Genomic DNA, 20807 nt, shown 5'->3' on the forward strand with positions numbered 1-20807 from the left:
CATAGACGATATCTTGGTGAAAATGCAATGTTACCAACCTAGAATTCTATCAATTCATCGTATTTCTAGTGCTTATGTCTATAGAAGAATTATCTTCTCGATTATTATTACCTTTGATTTTTGCTGTATATTTACGATGCCTAGTGGTTTTAGTTTATTCTGAAATGGATAAGAAATTGTTATATATTCTAATTTGAAAGTCTTATTTTGCCCAATGAAAGTGCCATATACCTTCCCTATTGTTACACATTTACGAGAAATAAAAATTAACACATTTTGTATAAACAAGAGTGAGGAATTTAGCAAAGACATAGGAATTTTATATTTCTTAAATAATAAAAGAATTGACACTAATAAAGATAAAAATATGCTATCATTTCTAATTATTTTTGCAAAGTGATCTTCAGTTTGAAATGTGGTTTTTATAGGTAGGTAACAATATTTAAATCTAACATTGGTTTTAAAAATAGCCTTTTCCTTTATTCAGGAATAAATTATTGGTAAAATAATCAAATTTGATGACCAGCTCTTATGATATATTGAATTAGGTTATAAATTATTATAATGTTTTGTTTGTGAAACATACTGAACATACTGAAGTATTCTTTACCTGTAATATGTACATATTAAGATTTCCAAATGTTAACGAGTCTTAAATCCTCTTTTTTAAAGACGGAACTGGAAAACATTGAAGTGACACAAGGCATGTCAGCTGAAACAGCAGTGACGTTCCTCAGCCGATTGATGGCTATGGTTGATGTCCTTGTATTTGCCAGCTCTCTAAATTTCAGTGAGATTGAAGCTGAAAAAAACATGTCTTCTGGAGGGTTAATGCGACAGTGCCTCAGGCTAGGTGAGTAAGAATAAAGGTGTGTGTTATATAATTACCTACAGATTTGTTTTTTGACACTGTGATACATAAATTATTGATAATACAATCTGAGGATTATATAATGTAGAGGTTATTATAGTAAATTACAGAAAATTATAGTATCTTCACATTGGAGATTTATAAACTTGATCATCTTGAATGGATTATAATTTGAAATAGAATTAAATATACTTTGAATTATTTAAAAATCAATAGGACTGTAACCTTTTTCATTGAAGTGATTTTAATAGAACTCATTTATTAATTCTTTTTTTGATACACTAATGCAGAATGTAGTTGTACTGGGCACTCACATATCAGAAAATTCAGGACATACCCATAATATTAATGGACAGACTGGCTATGCCAGCCTCACTGTGCTCCTCAGTGGGAATCGTTAATGCTATAAACATCACTGTATTGGTGCTGTTTGCCTCCTATCTTGTGTTTTAAAGAAACTTAGCACTGATACAATATTGTACATTATATATAATTTAAAAAGAAAAATTAATTTAATAGAACAGGAGGCCATATGGCTCCTTCCAAATACTAATTTTTTTAAAAAAGGAAAGAAAATAAAATTTAGTGTGGGCAACTCAGTCAATTTAGATCAGCTCTAGGCAAGAATCATTTCACCTCCCTTACCTTTCTTAAAGGGGAAATTGTATTTATCATAGTTAGACTTCACAGAGAACAGAAAGCTGTTCTTTACATACTTGCCATAGAGCATGAGCAGGGGGCAAGGGAGGGTGTGAGAAAGCAAGAAGGTAGTAGATAGGGAAGAAATTCCTGATGTATGCTCTTTTAACCCATAATTTAAAAAATTATGTAAAAATCAATACATGTGTAATTTCAGGAGAGAAGTTTCTGATCTAAGGAAGGATTAGAAACTGCTTTAAGAAGGACAGTGTAACATGATTATAATTGTCATTTCACCATGTATTTATATGTCAAGTATCATGTTGTATACTTTAAATATATATAATTTTATTTGTCAGTTGTAACAAAATTTAAAAAAATATGATAGAATGGAACCTACTTTTTTTGTTTTGTATTTTTTAAAGACAAACAGGCTAAAGCAATCATTTCACAACATGATAATTATAGAGAGAGATGAGCTCACACAGAAGTCTCTCTGACCACGACAGCAGGGGGATAATGTCTTGTGGGACATCCTGGACATGGCCACTGATAAGCCATAGTGTCTTAGAGGGTGGACATGGGGAGAAGAAGAAATAGTTTTAAAGGCCTCAGTATCTGCAAACCAACATATATTTGGTTACTTTGAGTTTTTATTTTTGAATGTATTCTAAAACTTAACTGCTGATTTTATTTTATCCTAATAATTCCTAGCAGATTTTTTTTTATCCATAGGAATGTTTTATAAGTATTACTAAAGGAAACAATTATACATCAATATATGCCATTTACTGTTCTAAGAACCATATGTATGTTAATTCAATCAATCCTTACAAGGATCCTGTAAGGAAATATGTTTATACTCATATAGGCAGTTTAAGCAGCTGGCCCACAAGCATGCAGGTCACATGAAGCATAGCCAGGATTCAAACTCAGGTGGTCTGATTCTGAAGTCAGTAGTGTTTATTACTATACTTTAGTGCTTCTTAAAATAAATAAATACATAAATAATGCTTGTTCTTTCTGAATGCTTATTGACAAAGGTCATTGACTTTCCCACCATGAAGAAAGGTGAACGTTAGGATTTGTGAGAGTTGCCAAGGTAGTCAGTTTACAGAAAGAAGTCTTATTATCCAAAAGAACTTATCAAATACAGATACTAAGTTTTTAAGAATTTTTATTGAGTCATAAAATTCAGCATGTTGAATGAAAGAAGGGATAGAATATGGAGGAGTACACTGGTAACTTCAAAAGCCCTGACGACATTCTGTTTCTTTAGCTAGAACATGGGTACATTGGTAGTACATGGGTATTTTGTTTTATTTTTTTAATTACATATGTTTTATATGTACTTTCCATTCTATATTTCATAATTATCAAAACTATTTGATCTAGTTGATTTTAAGAACTGTAATGGGATGGGGGAAAGGGAAAGAAATAGAAAAAGAACACAGCAACCTTTTTTAATGTGTCAAAGTCAGTTTATGTTAATAATAAGCTCTTTGTTTCTTAAATAGTTTGTTGTGTTGCTGTGAGAAACTGTTTGGAGTGTCGGCAGAGACAGAGAGACAGAGGGAACAAGTCTTCCCATGGAAGCAGTAAACCTCAGGAAGTGCCCCAAAATGTGCCTGCCACAGCGGCTTCCAAGGTAATTCAGTGTTTCCATGTTAAATATAATGTATCTTAAAATGTTTTTTAAAGTTTAGGAGAACAAACTGTATGGTATTGTTAAATGAAAGACCAAAGGTTTGGTAATCAGACCCACTAGGCTCCAGTGCTGGCTTCTCCTCTTATAATCGTGTTACCAAGGGTATTGAACCACTCTGAGACTTGGGGTTTAAATTTTTAAATGAAGATACTAATAACTTCTATTTCATGTGGTTCTTTTATTATATATATTCTTTAAGTTAGAGGAGGGAAGGTAGACAGATTCCCACATGTGCTTTGACTGGGATCCACCTGGCAACCCCCATCTGGGGCTGATGCTCGAACCAGTCAAGCCACTGGCTGTGAAGAGAAGAGAGAGAAAAGGAAGACAGGGAGGAGAAGAGAAGCAGATGGTCTCTTCATGCCCTGACTGGGGATTGAACCCAGAACATCCACATACCTGGCCAGTGCTCTATCCCCTGAGCCAACTGGCCAGGGCCAGCTTCATAGGGTTCTTTTTTTTTTTTTTTTTTTTTTTTTTTCATTTTTCTGAAGCTGGAAATGGGGAGAGACAGTCAGACAGACTCCCGCAGGCGCCCGACCGGGATCCACCCAGCACGCCCACCAGGGGGCGATGCTCTGCCCATCCTGGGCGTAGCCATATTGCGACCAGAGCCACTCTAGCGCCTGAGGCAGAGGCCACAGAGCCATCCCCAGCGCCCGGGCCATCCCTGCTCCAATGGAGCCTTGGCTGCGGGAGGGGAAGAGAGAGACAGAGAGGAAAGCGCGGCGGAGGGGTGGAGAAGCAAATGGGCGCTTCTCCTGTGTGCCCTGGCCGGGAATCGAACCCGGGTCCTCCGCACGCTAGGCCGACGCTCTACCACTGAGCCAACTGGCCAGGGCTTCATAGGGTTCTTATAAAGATTATAACATACCTAGCTCTGAAAGTTCTTAGCTATAACTGTTTTTAGTACATATATTTTTTGCAGAGTTCAATATATATTGAATAATAAATGAACAGTGAATAAAATAAATAAATAATATAATATATACTGCATGAGTGAATAATGCTCTTTTTAAACTGATGTGGTCTTAGTGATAGACGTTCACATAATGTTCAACAGAAATATATTAAATGTTCAGGAAATGAATAAAAAATGTTGCGTATTTTGGAATGTACCAGTAATTATTGTTGTGAATTAGCTCTTTATCATGTTTGACTCGCAGCTTGCCCCCTTCCCATTGCTTTTTGCCATTTTAGTCACACTGTTGACTTTATTTCATCAGAATAATTGATTTTGTTCTTGTTTGATTTCTTATTGACTTTTTTTTTTTGTATTTTTCTGAAGCTAGAAACGGGGAGGCAGTCAGACAGACTGCGCCCGATGGGGATGCACCCGGCACGCCCACCAGGGGGCAAGGCTCTGCCCATCCAGGGCGTCGCTCTGTTGCGACTAGAGCCACTCTAGCGCTTGGGGCAGAGGCCACAGAGCCATCCCCAGCGCCCGGGCCATCTTTTTGCTCCAATGGAGCCTCGGCTGCTGGAGGAGAAGAGAGAGACAGAGAGGAAGGAGAGGGGGAGGGGTGGAGAAGCAGATGGGCGCCTCTCCTGTGTGCCCTGGCCAGGAATCGAACCCGGGACTTCCACACGCCAGGCCGACGCTCTACCACTGAGCTTCTTATTGACTTTTATATGGGTTCTTTTCTGGAAATTTCTATCCTTTTCACCCAGCTAAAATCTGTTGTACTCTTGGCTGTAAATGATGGAAACTGTTTTGAGATACCCTTACTGCTGCCTGCCCCAGGGTAGATATTTGTCTGATATTATCATAAAACCCACACTCTTATCACTTATTATTAACTAGATGATTGATATATATATTTTTGGGTTTTGTTTTTTTTTTTTTTTTGTATTTCTCTGAAGCTGGAAACGGGGAGAGACAGTCAGACAGACTCCCACACGCACCCGACCGGGATCCACCCAGCACGCCCACCAGGGGGCGATGCTCTGCCCCTCCGGGGCGTCGCTCTGTTGCGACCAGAGCCACTCTAGTGCCTGGGGCAGTGGCCAAGGAGCCATCCCCAGTGCCTGGGCCATCTTTGCTCCAATGGAGCCTCGGCTGCGGGAGGGGAAGAGAGAGACAGAGGAAGGAGAGGGGGAGGGGTGGAGAAGCTGATGGGCGCTTCTCCTGTGTGCCCTGGCCGGGAATCGAACCTGGGACTTCTGCACGCCAGGCTGACGCTCTACCACTGAGCCAACCGGCCAGGGCCAGATGATTCATATTAACACTGGTTTATTTTTTATATTTTTGCTCAGTAAGTGAAGGCGTGAAGTAGAAATTTAATTCATTTAAAAAGTTCTGTGGCTTCAAACGTCTGCTAATTTTAAACAGAATAGCCACATAATAAGTATGTCTGTATTGAGGCATCTTTCTTTTTCACTGCTTTTAGAGAAACATTCTTAGGATGATTAGACTATGTATGTAGTACATACAGTATTGTACTGCCCTCAAGTTTCTACATGGCTCTTCATTGCTTAAGAATTTAAGGATAGCCCTGGCTGGTTGGCTCAGCGGTAGAGCATCCGCCTGGCATGCGGGGGACCCGGGTTCGATTCCCGGCCAGGGCACATAGGAGAAGCGCCCATTTGCTTCTCCACACCCCCCCTCCTTCCTCTCTGTCTCTCTCTTCCCCTCCCGCAGCCAAGGCTCCACTGGAGCAAAGATGGCCCGGGCGCTGGGGATGGCTCCTTGGCCTCTGCTCCAGGCGCTAGAGTGGCTCTGGTCGCGGCAGAGCGACACCCCGGAGGGGCAGAGCATCGCCCCCTGGTGGGCAGAGCATCGCCCCGGGTGGGCAAGCCAGGTGGATCCCGGTTGAGCGCATGCGGGAGTCTGTCTGACTGTCTCTCCCCATTTCCAGCTTCAGAAAAAAAAAAAAAAGAATTTAAGTATAAATACATCGGCAGTAATGCCACTTGGTATTGTGTGATCACAGTAAACTTTAAGTTACTTGAGGGCATGCCATTCCTTGTACATCTTTATAATTTCAGAACTTGCTTAGCATCAGGAGTGCTTTATCAGAAGAGCACAGACCTAGAATCAGACAGTTCTGAGTTTATATCCTGGGTCTACCACTACTGGTTTTGTGACGTAAGGCAAATCCCCTAATCTCCTATGGCTCAGTTTTTCAGTCTTTAAGGTGGATCAAATCTGAACTTACATGGTGTTTGTATGACTTAAAATGCAATAATGTATTAAAGTACTTAATTCCTCACATGCAGTGAGCATTCACTAATACTAATTCTCTTCCTCTCTCTAGTAGTTATCACTCATTATATGAACTCATGTAATTAATATACATATATATATATTACTATTTTTGAGAACTTTCACCTTAAAGATGCCTGTACTTATATCAGGAGGCAATAGGGAGCTTTTCAGGACTATCAAGCCAAGCATTACTGTGATTTAAGAATAAAAAAAGCCAAGTAACAAGGAATTTTGTAATATTTTAGTTGAGGAAATCTGTGTTTCTTGCAAGAACTTTGGCAATGAAAAATGAATAAGAAATGATGAATATAGAAATATTGGGGGAAAAGTTGACTTAGTGAGATAACACATTTCAGAACAGAGAATCAATGTACCTGGTTGGTGAGGTTTGTTTGTTTAATTCCCCCCTGGTTTTTTAATGTTTCACTTTAATATGTTTTTAATGTGTTAACCATAGTTAATTTGGATGCCTTACTAACTTCCGTGAATTTGCATGAGTCACACATCTTTATTGGGCCTCATTTTTTTATACTTCTTAAAAGAGAGCAATAATACCAGTTTTTTTTTATTCAAAAATATCTTTATAAGGATCAAATTCCATTATGTCCATAGAACCCCTTTGTAACATGGTATATAAGTTAAAGTATTTATATATTTTTTTCATTTATGCTATAAGTTATGTACTTTTCATTTATGTTGTCAATATGTTATTTTCTTTAATTGTCCTGGGATAAATGTTAATATCCTATGCTATCACTGAAGTTTATAGGGTTAAGTATCTCAACGAAGGTTACATTGCTGGTAATGTTCAAAGTTATAATGGAAACCAAGTACTATCAGCTTTCACATGCCCTGCTCTTTTTGTTGTTCTGTGCTGTAGTGGGACTAGGCATCTTAGTTCAGAAACGAAATAACATCATTGAGGGCTATGGAAAATTAGAAGGTCTTTATTTATTTATTTAGTTAGTTGGTTAGTTATTGTGACAGAGACAGAGAGAAAGATAGAGAAAGGGACAGATACGGACAGACAGACAGGAAGGGAGAGAGATGAGAATCATGAATTCTTCGTTGTGGCTCCTTAGTCTCCTTTGTTGTTCATTGATTGCTCTTTCAATATGTGCTTTGACTTGGGGAGCTGCAGCAGGGCAAGTGACCCCTTGCTCAAGCCAGCAACCTTTGGGCTCCAGACAGTGACCATGGAGTCATGTCTATAATCCCACACTCAAGCCAGTGACCCCGCACTAAAGCTGGATGAGCCTGTGCTCAAGCCGGCGACCTTGAAGTTTCAAACCTGGGTCCTCTGCATCCCAGTCCGATGCTCTATTCACTGCGCCACCACCTGCTTAGGCTATTTTTAATTAGAGTGATAGCAAGTTACTCTATTTGTAGTAATTATATTTTGTACATTACATATAATACCTAATTCAGTTCATGCAGTTCTTAACATGTTATGTCCACACAATTCTTACCATGTTGTGTAGGTGAAAATGAACTAGATGAGTTTCAGAGAATTTGACTCTTATTGGTTTGCTTCGTGACACATTACATAAAACTTATCAATTTTTGCATCTTCAGATATAAAAAGAACTTTTATGGTAATGATCTTTAATGTCTTTCAGCTTTAACAATAAAGCTATGTTTGAATTTTTCTATACATTTTAAAATATATTCTACAAGGAAGGATGGCTGATATCTAGTCTATTGTGAGCCATTTCAACTAGATCATAAGTCACCTTTGTCCTGCTTATAACAACAATTAAGAAAATTTGGTAAAACAATAAATGTTTTAAAAATTGCTTGGATCCCATAATGCCCACTTGTCACTTCTACCCTGATCATCATTCCCATCTTTTTGTTTATCTCATACTGGAATTCCCAGCCACGTATCCTGACTTTAAAAGTTGCTTCTGGCCCACTGTGCCTCAGGTGAGTCTCTGGGCTTTCAGTCAAGATCTTCAGATTTTTGCATTCAAATACTATTTTTGTCTGGATTGGATTGTTTGAAATATTTTTAAGTTTACCTTTTCTAACTTTTTGTCACTCAGGAAATGCTATTCACGTAAAATTTTATATAATAATATAATTTAATAGTCTAATATTATAAAAGCATTATGGCTAAATGAAACCCGGTGACTCAAAGAGATTTATAAACTAGGGGTAGGTAAAGTGAGACTCAGAGAACTTTAGTAATAAGCCCAAGGTCATACAGCAGAGATTAGAGCCCAGATTTTCTGAAGTCTGAAATCAGTGTTTTTTCTACCACAATCTTACCGGCTTTTCTAAGGCTATATTAGTAGCTCTGGCAAAAGGAACACTAGTAATGAAAATTGACAAGTGTATGAGAAAAGAAAAATTATCTTAGAATAGAATATTGTTAATAACTGTTATCCAGTAATGAGGAAGTAAAGAATCTGGCAATTTCATGCCTTTATTAGAGATATTAGAAATTATGTTACTGTATAAGTTAACGTATTTTGCTAGTTTTGTAACAATTCTCTTTATTTCTAGACTCCATTAGAAAATGTTCCGGGTAATCTTTCTCCTATCAAGGACCCTGATAGACTCCTTCAGGACGTTGATATCAATCGCCTCCGTGCGGTTGTCTTTCGGGATGTGGTAAGTGATGCCTGCTTGATTTTCCAGGAAAAACCTTCCACTGTTATTTGTGGAAAATCATTTCAATTTTAGAAGAAAGCTGAATATTAAAACAAAAGATGCCAATGTCAGAAATTGTGGGGTTTATAATAACTTTCTCTGAAAGCTTATTGATATGTTTTGTTTATTTGTTTGTTTGTTTGTTTTAATTTAATGAGAGGAGGGGAGGCAGAGACAGACTTCCGCATGCACCCAGACTGGGATCCACCCAGCAAGCCCAGTAGTGGGTGATGATCTGCCCATCTCAGACCCTTGCTTCGTTGCAACCAGAGCCATTTTTTTAGCACCTGAGGAGGAGGCCATGCAGCCATCCTCAGCACCAGGGGCCAACTCGCTCCAGTCGAGCCTTGGCTTTAGAAGGGAAGGAGAAGAGGGAGGGAGGGACAGAGAGAGAAAGAAGCGAGAGGGGTGGGATAGAGAAGCAGATGGGCACCTCTCCTATCTGCCCTGACTGGGAATCGAACCTGGGACTTTCACACGCTGGGCCAATGCTCTACCAAACGGCCAGGGCCTTTTTATTTTTTTAATTAAGTGAAATTCTGATATGAGTTGAATATATACCAAAAAAATGTAATTCGTTTTATCTTAAATCGCCTACTCCTCTTTTATTATTCCTTGCTCTGTGTGTAGGTACTGAAAAGTTTGTCATCACCAGTGTTCCTTATATTATGAATAAAAGGTATTAATTCGTTATGATAGTACTAGCATTTACTTTTTTGGGGGGGACAATTACTTTTGAAAGGAGGATCTGCATTTTAAAAATATAGATACCATCCTGGCTGGTTTGCTCAGTGATAGAGCATCAGACTAGTGTGTGGAAGTCTGGGGTTTGCTTCCTGGCCAGGGCACACAAGAGAAGCGCCCATCTGCTTCTCCACTCTTCCCCCTCTCCTTTCTCTCTAACTCTCTTCCCCTCCCATAGCCAAGGCTCCATTAGAGCAAAGTTGGCCCCCGGGGGCTGAAGACAGCTCCATGGCCTCCACCTCAGGCGCTAGAATGGCTCCGGCCGCAATGGAGCAATTCCCCAGATGGGCAGAGCATCGCCCCCTGGTGGGCATGCTGGGTGAATCCCAATTGGGTGCATGAGGGAGTCTGTCTGACTGCCTCCCTGCTTCTAAGTTTGGAAAAATACAAATATACACATACACACACACACATATATGCACACACACACACACCTATGATAAATTGAGTTAGTAAGGTAGCTTTAATAAAGCTTAAGGAAAAGATAGCTTAAGGAGACAGTTTCACGGAACACTTCAATTGTATGATCAATTATTCAAAGTAAGTAAATATTAGATTGGCCTTTCTCCATACTGTATAGAAACATATAGTACTGCAGAGCAGATTCAATATAGACAGAGCTTCTTTTTATTTTAAGCGAGACAGAGACAGGAAGAGAGAGATGAGAAGGATGAACTTGGAGTGTATCACTTTTGTTGTTCAATGATTGCTTCTTACACGTTCCTTGACAGGGTAGGGGGCTCCAGCTGAGCCAGTGACCCCTTGCTCAAGCCAGTGGCCTTGGACTCAAGCCAGCAATTTTGGGCTCAGTCCAGTAACCATGGTATCATATTGATGATCCCACGCCTCAGCCATCAACCCCTAGACTCAAGCTGGATCTGAACCCGGGGCCTCAGCATCCTAGGTCGACACGCTATCCACTGTGCCTCCGTGGGTCAGATGATACTACTCCTTAATATAGTTATTATTTATCAGCCACTTGGATTCTATTTTTCTTTTTATTTATATTTTTATTAATTTTTTTTCAATTATAGTTTACATTCAATATAATTTTATATTAGTTTATGGTGTACAGCATTATTTTAATTAATAATTTCTGAAACAGAAGAAAGTTTATATTTTAAGTTTACACTTAATAAATTGAATAGAGTACTTTGTACTTTAGGAAGTAAAGTATACTTAAGCTGTACAGCACAATACTACATGGTACGAATATAAAGTAGAAAAATCATCATTTTAATATGTATCAGTTCTTGTACATCACTAGGAAAATTATTAATATACCAACACAAAAATAGGCAGTGGACATAGCTAAGGTAATAAACATATTATGAAAAATTCAGTATCACCAGTAGTTAAAAGAATGTAAATTAAAACAAAAGTGAGATTTTTTTTACTATGAAATAAACTAAAATGTAAAAATAATAATACCAGCACTGCAAGGGTATGTTGAAATATGCTGGTTCATATATCACTGGTAGAAATAGAAATTGGATAAACTTTTAGAATAGCTCTTAAACAATATTAGCTCTTACAAACTCTTAAAAATATTCATGCCCTATGATCCAGTGGTCCTACTTAGAAGATTGATTGATTTGTTTGTTTATTTATTTACTTATTGTATTTTTCTGAAGTCTGAAGCAGGGAGACAGAGAGACTCTCACATGCACCCGACCGGGATCCACCCGGCATGCCCACTAGGGGGCAATGCTCTGCTCATCTGGGGCATTGCTTAGTTTCAACCAGAACCATTCTAGCTCCTGAGGAGGAGGCCATGGAGCCATCATCAGTGCCTGGGCCAACTTTGCTCCAGTGGAGTCTTGACTGTGGAAGAGGAGAGAGAGAGAGAAAGAGAAAGAGAGAAAGAAAGGCAACGGGGAGGGGTGGAGAAGCAGATGGGTGTTTTTCCTGTGTGCCCTGGCCGGGAATCGAACCCAGGACTTCCACATGCAGGACTGACACTCTACCACTGAGCCAACTGGCCAGGGCTAGAAGTATTTTGTTTTTTAGTTTATTAATTGATTTTAGAGAGAGACAGGAAGAGGGAGAAAGAGAGCAAGAGGAAGAGAGGAGGAGCAGAGAGAGAAAGAGAGAGAAACATTCAATTGTTGTTCTATTTAGTTATTCATCCTTTGGCTGCTTACCATATGTGCCCTGACTGGAGATCAAATTCAGAACTTTGGAGGATGCTCTAACCAACTGAGATACCCAGCCAGTGTACTTTACTTTCTTCCTGAAAGAAGGGAATTTAGGGTTCCAGGTATATCTTAGACATCATCAAGGCGAATTAACTTGTGTTCACTGAGTGTTTAGTGTGTATCAGACACTTTACATATATTATCTTAAATTTCCAGTTAATGTTTAAGAGATAGTTAAGAGAAAGATTTACATCACACAGCTAGCAAGAGGTGGAGTCGGAATCCCAAGGTGGATATTTTCAAGCATTTCCTTTTTTCATCACCATATTTTATAGATTCTAAAATACACTTTTTGTCTCACTTTTAAATAATTTCTGAAATTTAAAAATGTTTTACAAATGATGTTTTAGAGTTAATTGTAGATTTTATGCTAAGTATTCTACTTTTGAAATTTTTATGCATCAGTAGTCATTTTAGTTGCTTTAATTAAAAAAACAAATTAGATCAAAAATTAGGTTTTTAAGGAAAAGTGCACATACATTATATATAATCTTTATATGTGTGTGCATCATAGAACTAAGTGATAGAATGTAATGTTGGGGATGGAAACCCACACTTTAATGATCGTATTCCTTATCAGCTCCCTAGTCCTCTACATCATCTCAATTATATTAACCACTAAACTAACCCACACAAGACCATAGATGCCCAAGAGGTGGAAACCATTTGAACTATCCTATCAACCATTATTCTCATTATAATTGCACTCCCATCTCTCCGACTCCTTTATATAATAGATGAAATTAACAACCCCTCCATCACCGTTAAAACCATAGGCCATCAGTGATACTGAAGTTATGAATATACAGATTATGAGGACTTAAGCTTTGACTCCTACATAATTCCCACATTCGACCTTGCACCAGGCCAAATCTGTCTACTGGAAGTGGACAACCGAGTGGTCCTGCCCATAGAACTCACTGTTCGTATATTAATCTCATCAGAAGACGTCCTACACTCCTGAGCCGTTCCATCCCTGGGCCTAAAAACAGGCGCTATTCCAGGACGCTTGAATCAAACAACCCTACTATCCACACGACCGGCTTCCATAGATTTGTCAGCTCTTGTATAATATTATACATTTAAAGTGCGTATTATAATTTTCTTAGACTACACACACACATGTGCTCTCTCTTTCTCTCTCTCTCAAATTTAGAAATTAAGGATTTTTAAGGATTTCTGATTTTTTTTATCCTGAAAGGACGTGAATACTGACCATATTGGCAGGAGGAAAATTTGATAAAATGTCAAAGAATAAATTCCTTTCTTGCTCTCATTTGTTTTCTATGAGGAAGACATTGCTGATTTAAACTCATATGAACTGTTGAAATCCAAGTAAACATTTGTGTGGCAAAAGTTGCTAGATGGTGAAGAAAACCAAAAAATATGTTTTCAGTGTTCTCCAGTATTCCAAAATTTGAAAGGAAATTTATTATCCTAGGTCACCTGAATCCAAAATGATATAAATTGAAGTAATTTTAATCCTTAGAAATTGAGTTGAAAGTTTTCCAACATCCTGGTTGAAGCATTACAATTCTTAACGGATTTCAGAGTTAATTAATTATATTACTGATTCGAGATTGAATAGTGGAGAATCCCATTTCTTAAACAAATGGGAGAAGCATAATAAAGTTCATGTGTTCATAACAATAAAATATCTAAGAGAGTCAATTAATTTGTGTACATCTTGAATTGTTCTCCAGATGTTCAGCTTGTATGTACACTGTTCCTCTCTTTCAAAGACAGGACTGGGAACGAGCAGCACAAGCCTCTTTGCAGATGTGCATTTGAAAAAGAAAAGGCAACTATTTGCATGCCAGGTGCAAATGAATTTTTAGCTTGGGTAGGACAGCAGGGACTATTATTTAAAGTTTTACAACCTGATGGCTGACATTCATTTATTCTACACATATTTTTTAAAATGCCTTTCAGTCGTCTGGTACTGAGTTTCCAATGTTGGGAATAAAAGCATTGTGGGAAATTATAGTCTACCGTAGCTTGAGCCACATTTGAATTTATTCTTGGTCAATATCTTTTGTTAGTCTGATTGTATTCATATTTTTTATGATAACCATTTAAGCTTTGATTTTTCCCCCCTTTCCTGTATATTTATTCCATCACCATTTCACGGCAAAGAGTATGCAGTTTAAACACTTCGTCAGAAACTATCTCTAGAAAAGTTGTCTCCCACAGAGAATGAAATACTGAATTAATATTTCAGAGCAAATTTAATCGATTTTGGTCATTTTCTTTATTAGCTATACTAATTATGTTTTGTAGTATTAAATTATCAGTAAATATTTCTTGTTTACTTTCTCTTTTGACAAATACACATCAATTTTGAAATTTGTTCAATATTCACCTTGTACAATATTTGCTCACATTGTACAATATTTATTACAATGAAGTAATAAATATAGAGTGCCAATTAATGGATTTACTAGCCTTTACTGCATGTTTGTTTTCCTTATTTTTGTGATACTGATTTTTACGTGTCTCCTGTGGGGGCACAGTAGTGATTGTGGTTTTGAAGTTTCACTGTTACCTATCTTGGACAAAGGCTCTAACCACTTACATTTGATTCCTTAGATATGGGCTAATTTGGAAGTGGTCTTAGATGTCGTATGAATTTGCCTTAACAGTTTTTCCCTGTAAGACAGTTATTTAGGCTATTTGTATAGAACTTTCAAGGTAATATTCAGCTTTTAAATTTTTGTGAAGTAAACTTATTATAAAGTTAACTTCTCTACTATACTGCAAGCTGCTTCTTTAAAATTATTATCCCTTTATCTTAGTAGGCAGATCTCTTTCCGACCTTTTACTGTTTTGCCATTTTCTGCTGAGAGAACCCCATTTGTTTATTGAACTTTTGAAATGAGGAGTCTCAAATACTGGCACTGTCCTACACTGCAGTTTATGTTGTTTGATAATTTAGAACTTTAAGACTTTATCTTCATCAAATTTTTTATTTATTTTAATTCATTCATATCAGTGGTTATTTTTCAGTGTGGAATAGTGAGATTGTTACTTTTCTGTAATCCGTTTATGCAGGCAAAGGTTGCATTATGTTTTTCTTAAGTAACCATATCACCCTTCTAGTGCATACTGAGCTGTGTGAAATTTTTTGCTCCCCCATTGTTTATGTCCTCCATTGTGTATTCTACTCTCCTGCTCAGGTGGTGACATGTTAGTATTGTGTATGTATTACAATTGTAATTTTATTCTGCTAATTATTTTTAGTTATAACATTTGAAATTCTTTTTATCTTTGATGTGTTAAATTATTCTTTTCAACCTTGTGCCATCTGAATATTTTTAATACACATACTCTGATAATAATGGTGAAAATTTTAATATGCATATTCTGATAATGGTGAAAAGAGAAAGAATAAAATTTTGTTACATATTCAGTAAAATTTTAATTTTTTGTTTTTTGAAATTGAATTTCGACCTATAACTTAGATCATATATTTCTGGAGAATGAATTTATACTTAAATTATACTTAGTGAATAACAGTATAGTCTTAGGAAGTTTTTTTTTTTTCTGTATTTTTCTGAAGCCAGAAACGGGGAGAGACAGTCAGACAGACTCCTGCATGCGCCCAACCGGGATCCACCCGGCACGCCCACCAGGGGGCGACGCTCTGCCCCTCTGGGGCATCGCTCTTTTGCGACCAGAGCCACTCTAGCGCCTGGGGCAGAGGCCGAGGAGCCATCCCCAGCGCCTGGGCCATCTTTGCTCCAGTGGAGCCTCGGCTGCAGGAGGGGAAGAGAGAGACAGAGAGGAAGGAGAGGGGGAGGGGTGGAGAAGCAGATGGGCGCTTCTCCTGTGTGCCCTGGCCGGGAATCGAATCCGGGACTTCTGCACGCCAGGCCGACGCTCTACCACTGAGCCAACCGGCCAGGGCCTCTTAGCAAGTTTTAATAAAAGTTAAATGTCATATTTTGCCTTCATAAAGAACATAAAATAGGAATAGTTTCTTATATTCTAAGAACTTTCACTTTACGTATTTTGAATGTCCAAACTGCCTTTTCATTTTACACAGGATGACAGCAAGCAGGCACAGTTCCTCGCTCTAGCTGTCGTTTACTTCATTTCCGTTCTGATGGTGTCCAAATACCGGGACATACTAGAGCCCCAGCGAGAGACTGCCAGAACTGGAAGCCAGCCAGGTAGAAACATCAGACAGGAAATAAACTCGCCAACAAGTACAGGTATTTGAGATTTTTAAATTATTTGAATTTTTATTATCATTTACCTCCTTTTTATTTCATTTTCACATCCAGATTTGAACTGGCCCTATTATAATCACCTCATATTTTTATAAGTTGATGGTATATAAAGGCCAACTTAATATTCTTTAATTCCTCAGGAATATGTGAATGGTATTTCCATGTTATTTATCAGTGCAGTTTTGGTTTTAATGTTTTACATTTATTAATACAGATTATTTTTACTACTATTTAGTATGCAAGTGACTCATACATTTTAAATTTATTACTTTTAAACTTTTATAAACACGAAATTAGGAAGTCCTTAGAGTAGTATAATATAAGACCAAGACTAAGCCAAAATATAAATCCTTATAGCCAAGTTCAAAGATAGCATTCTTTTTTTCCCCTCCCTCCCTCCCTCCATTTCTTTCTTTGTTTCACTTTATAGTTATTTCAGTATCTAATTATCAATATTCTATATGCAATATATTCTATATTCAAAATATTCGATATTTAGTATCAGTGTCCCGTCAGAGATTCATAATAAGCAAACTTACATTTTAAACTTTATACCAACAAATCAAAGTCTTGCAGACACAGTGAACCATCTTGGCTCATGTAGTCTTATCTACAGATGATACTCATGCTGTAGGAGTTCAGCTTTGTCTACTCTACTTAAAAATGATAAACACATTTTCTGGCAACTAGTATTTTAATATCATGGGGTGTCTTCTACCAGTTGAATTTCAGGCCAGCTGTTTATATCAGCGTTGTTTCTCTGTTATTTTGTAGTGTAACCTTGGTAATCCAGTGGTTATTTCATGTACCACTGAATTAATTGGTAGTTGAAATTGTCTTTCCTAAATAATTATATATGATATATAAATAAAATTTGATATTTTAAAAACTGAATAGAAATTAGTGGTCAAATCTCTGCATTTATTTCCATAGCATATCACATCTCATTTACCTACCTTTGATTGCTGTTGTGGAAATGTTGACTGTTTAAGCTATAATACTTTGCTATTGCATGTACATTTACTTTAAATTCATATTGTAATATACTCTTACTTTTAACTTTGTTCTTCATAGTATACACTATCCTACCATTGCAGTTAATGTCTTTTGATCTTGTAAAACACTAAGACTATTATCTCTGTCAATTTTTTTCTTTATTTTAATGCGTTCATCTCAGTCATCTATGTATATAAGCGTGAATTTCCAGTTCACTAAAACCAGTCTGATTTTCTTGTGTTTGTATGTCTCTGTTGCTAAAATTACTAAACAAGTATATTGGTTTTTTTCTGTTAATACATAACTACTTTTCTTCCCCCAGAGGTGCGATCTTTATTGTTGGTACTGTTTGCATGTTGCAGTAATTAATATAAAAGTGTCACGTACTGTCAGGGGACCATGTTGCTGCTTGTTATACGCTGGCTCAAATCTGACTCCATGATTCTCTCCACAGTTGTGGTCATACCGTCTATCCCTCATCCGAGTCTGAACCATGGATTCCTTGCCAAGTTAATTCCTGAGCAGAGCTTTGCCCACTCATTTTACAAAGGTAATACTGCCCTCACCTCCTGACCTGTTGGGGTGTTCTCATTTCATCATGTTCTCTAATAAACATTAATCATGCTGTTGTTTATAAACAAGTATACACCGCAGATTTCATGGAGATACATGCTGTATTTGTACCTGGCTAGTGAGAGCAAAATATAGCTTTTATATTTATGTCTCATTACATTTATAAGTACCATCTGCAAATTAAGGATGTTTAATTAGATATAGAATAATATAGGCAGTGGCAGCATTCATTAAATAATGCAGAGGAGCCATGCTGCTGTATTGGGACTCAATTAGGCCTAAGATGAAGGCTATGCTAGACCTATAGACAGAGCTTAAAACAAGCAATGAAAGCATCAAATCTATCAAGGTAATTAACTTTCTGTCAGAACGAAGTTCTAACTTTCTTTACAGGAGTACAAAAAAATTCTTTAACAAGCAACATGAAAGTTAGTGTTGAACATATAACAAAAAGTTATTAAACATGCAGAGAAGCAGGAAAATGTGATGTGTAAGCAGGAGGAAAAAAATTATTTCATAGAAACAGATTCAGGATGGAAAAGATGATGGAATTATCAGATACAGAAATTCAAACAGCTATTATAAGTATGTATAAGAGGTTTTCAATCTAAATGAAAAAGTGAACATAATGAGAAAAATGGAAGAGGTTTTAGAAAAAAAAAAAAAAACAATTGGAAGTTTTAGAGATGAAATTAAATAGCCAAAATGATGTCTGGATAAGACAAACATGAGAATTGTCTCTGCACAACAAAGGATCCTGCACTCCACATCTCATCCCCGAGATTTTCCTGTGTACACACTCTGTATAATTCCTGGGACACGTAATATGATGGGTTTTACCCCTGTGATTAGGTTGTGTTCTCTGGGACAGTTGCTATTAAGGAAAGATGATTCTCCAGGTGTCCTGACCTAAACATAGGAGTCCTGTGAAGGCAGAGAATTTTCTTTGGCTGGTTGCAGGACAAAAAGGCAGAGAGACTCACAGTATGATAGGGATTTGACATTGCTGAGATGCAGATGACCATGGGACAAGCTATGACCAGGGACTTAGAGCACAACCTGGCTAACAGCAAAATAGTAGGGAACTTGAGCCTACAACACAAGGAACTGAGTTGAGTGAGTGTGCAGAGGACCTGAGCTCCAGAGGACACTGTGGTTCAGTTCACTCCACACACTGGCCACAGACATGAAAACCAAATCATAGAATAGATAAAGCAGCCAAGTATTTGTTGTTACTACATACTTGATGAATGTACAGACAATTTTTATAACTGTGCAACCTTTGAACATCATGATGAAATAAAGGAAACTTTTTTAGCTTTATTTCTTACACATATAGCTTTGAAATGTATAAAGTGAGAAGGATTAGATTAAATTAGAATAAATGTCCTCTGGAGTTTGTGTTGTTTAGATCAGTGGTCCCCAACTCTCGGGCCGCGGACCGGTACCGGTCCATGGGCCATTTGGTACCAGTCCACAGAGAAAGAATAAATAACTTACATTATTTCCATTTTATTTATATTTAAATCTGAACAATGTTTTATTTTTTAAAAATGACCAGATTCCCTGTTACATTCATCTAAGACTCACTCTTGACGTTTGTCTCGATCATGTGATACATTTATCCGTCCCACCCTAAAGGCCGGTCCGTGATAATATTTTCTGATATTAAACCGGTCCGTGGCCCAAAAAAGGTTGGGGACCACTGGTCTAGATGCATATTCCAAAGGTTTAACTGTAGTGACTGTGAAATATTGCAGATTAAGGAGCCTGCATCAGAGTATCAGTGGACTACTTTATCAAGAAAATTTTATAAAAACAATTTTAGCTGAACTGCACAGTAGGCTATAGGTGTAATAAAATTTAGGAGTGCATTTAGGTTAATGTGATAAGTTTGCTATCATTCTCTTTATTTCTCTTTATTTGGTGATAATATGGAAGCTGATTATAAGTAACATTGCCTGCTGTGCTGTTAGAGAGGAAACCCCTATTGATGTGGAACTGTCATCACTAAAATAAAAACACATCTTCATGTTTTCAAAGAGAACAAAACAGTGAATCTTACTCTTTAAATATTTGTAGGACTGGCTTTTTTGTCAGACATGTAAAATATATTTAATGCAAACAGTACTCCCAAAGAAGGATTGCAACACGTTTTTTTGTTTTGTTTTGTATTTTTCTCTTTTTTTCCTGGCAGAAAGTATCAGAGGAAAAAAAATCAAAGTTAGAATCTTGGAAATATATAATTCTATGACTTGTTTTATTTAATAATAATGAACTATCTTGATCTTGAAGAATACACATGATTTCGTTCATTTTTGGGAAATTATCTCTTCTCACTTTGTGTATTTGATAGAATGTTTTGTGTTTTATTTTTGGTTAAAGAAGATTCATATATAAGAAATTAATAGAACTTGAACTGTTTCTTTTCAGTGAATACATTTGTGTTTGATTATAACTACACAGGTTATATTACAGGAACTGAGTATTGAACATTGATGGTACATTTTGAAGATATAACATTCTTACTTTTATTTTGGATAAAAATTTAAAATAAATATTCTGAGCTCCTGAGTTTTAATTTTATGAACATACTTCTGTGACACTGCTTCCTCTACTTGGCATGTTATTAATAAAAAACAGTTTAGCTATATGTTATTTTCTTGAGTAATATTATTAATGTCAGTTCAACTTGGATTAAATTAATTTAACAAGCATAAAGCTCATGGTCACATTATAAACTTAAAATATTTATACTCTCAAAATTTGTTCAAAATGTTTACATAGTCATTCCTTTTGGGGAACCACTCCATGCTTAAAACTTTTTGTGTAGTTATGATGTTGTAAAGCCAGCAGCCACGGCCAGGGCCACCATCACAGCCGCCCGGCCCATGCAGGTTCGCATTGGATTCGGACAGTCGGCAAAGAAACAGTGGAGCCAAAAACTGGTGGGCCATAGTCTTTAATTCTAGCTTGCACCCGG

General features: G+C 37.1%; 1 protein-coding gene across 2 annotated transcripts in view; it reads left to right on the forward strand.

The window, feature by feature from the left end:
• Positions 1–20807, forward strand: part of NBEA (neurobeachin) — a 740071-nt gene that overhangs the window by 186724 nt on the left and 532540 nt on the right. For both annotated transcript variants that reach the window (XM_066236595.1, XM_066236597.1), the window contains exons 25-29: positions 673–853; positions 3028–3158; positions 8935–9042; positions 16069–16237; positions 17706–17801. In XM_066236595.1, the coding sequence (XP_066092692.1) occupies positions 673–853; positions 3028–3158; positions 8935–9042; positions 16069–16237; positions 17706–17801 (685 nt within the window). The remainder of the gene's footprint in view (positions 1–672; positions 854–3027; positions 3159–8934; positions 9043–16068; positions 16238–17705; positions 17802–20807) is intronic.

Source organism: Saccopteryx bilineata, chromosome 6, assembly GCF_036850765.1.
Source record: "Saccopteryx bilineata isolate mSacBil1 chromosome 6, mSacBil1_pri_phased_curated, whole genome shotgun sequence".
Lineage (NCBI taxonomy): Eukaryota > Metazoa > Chordata > Mammalia > Chiroptera > Emballonuridae > Saccopteryx > Saccopteryx bilineata.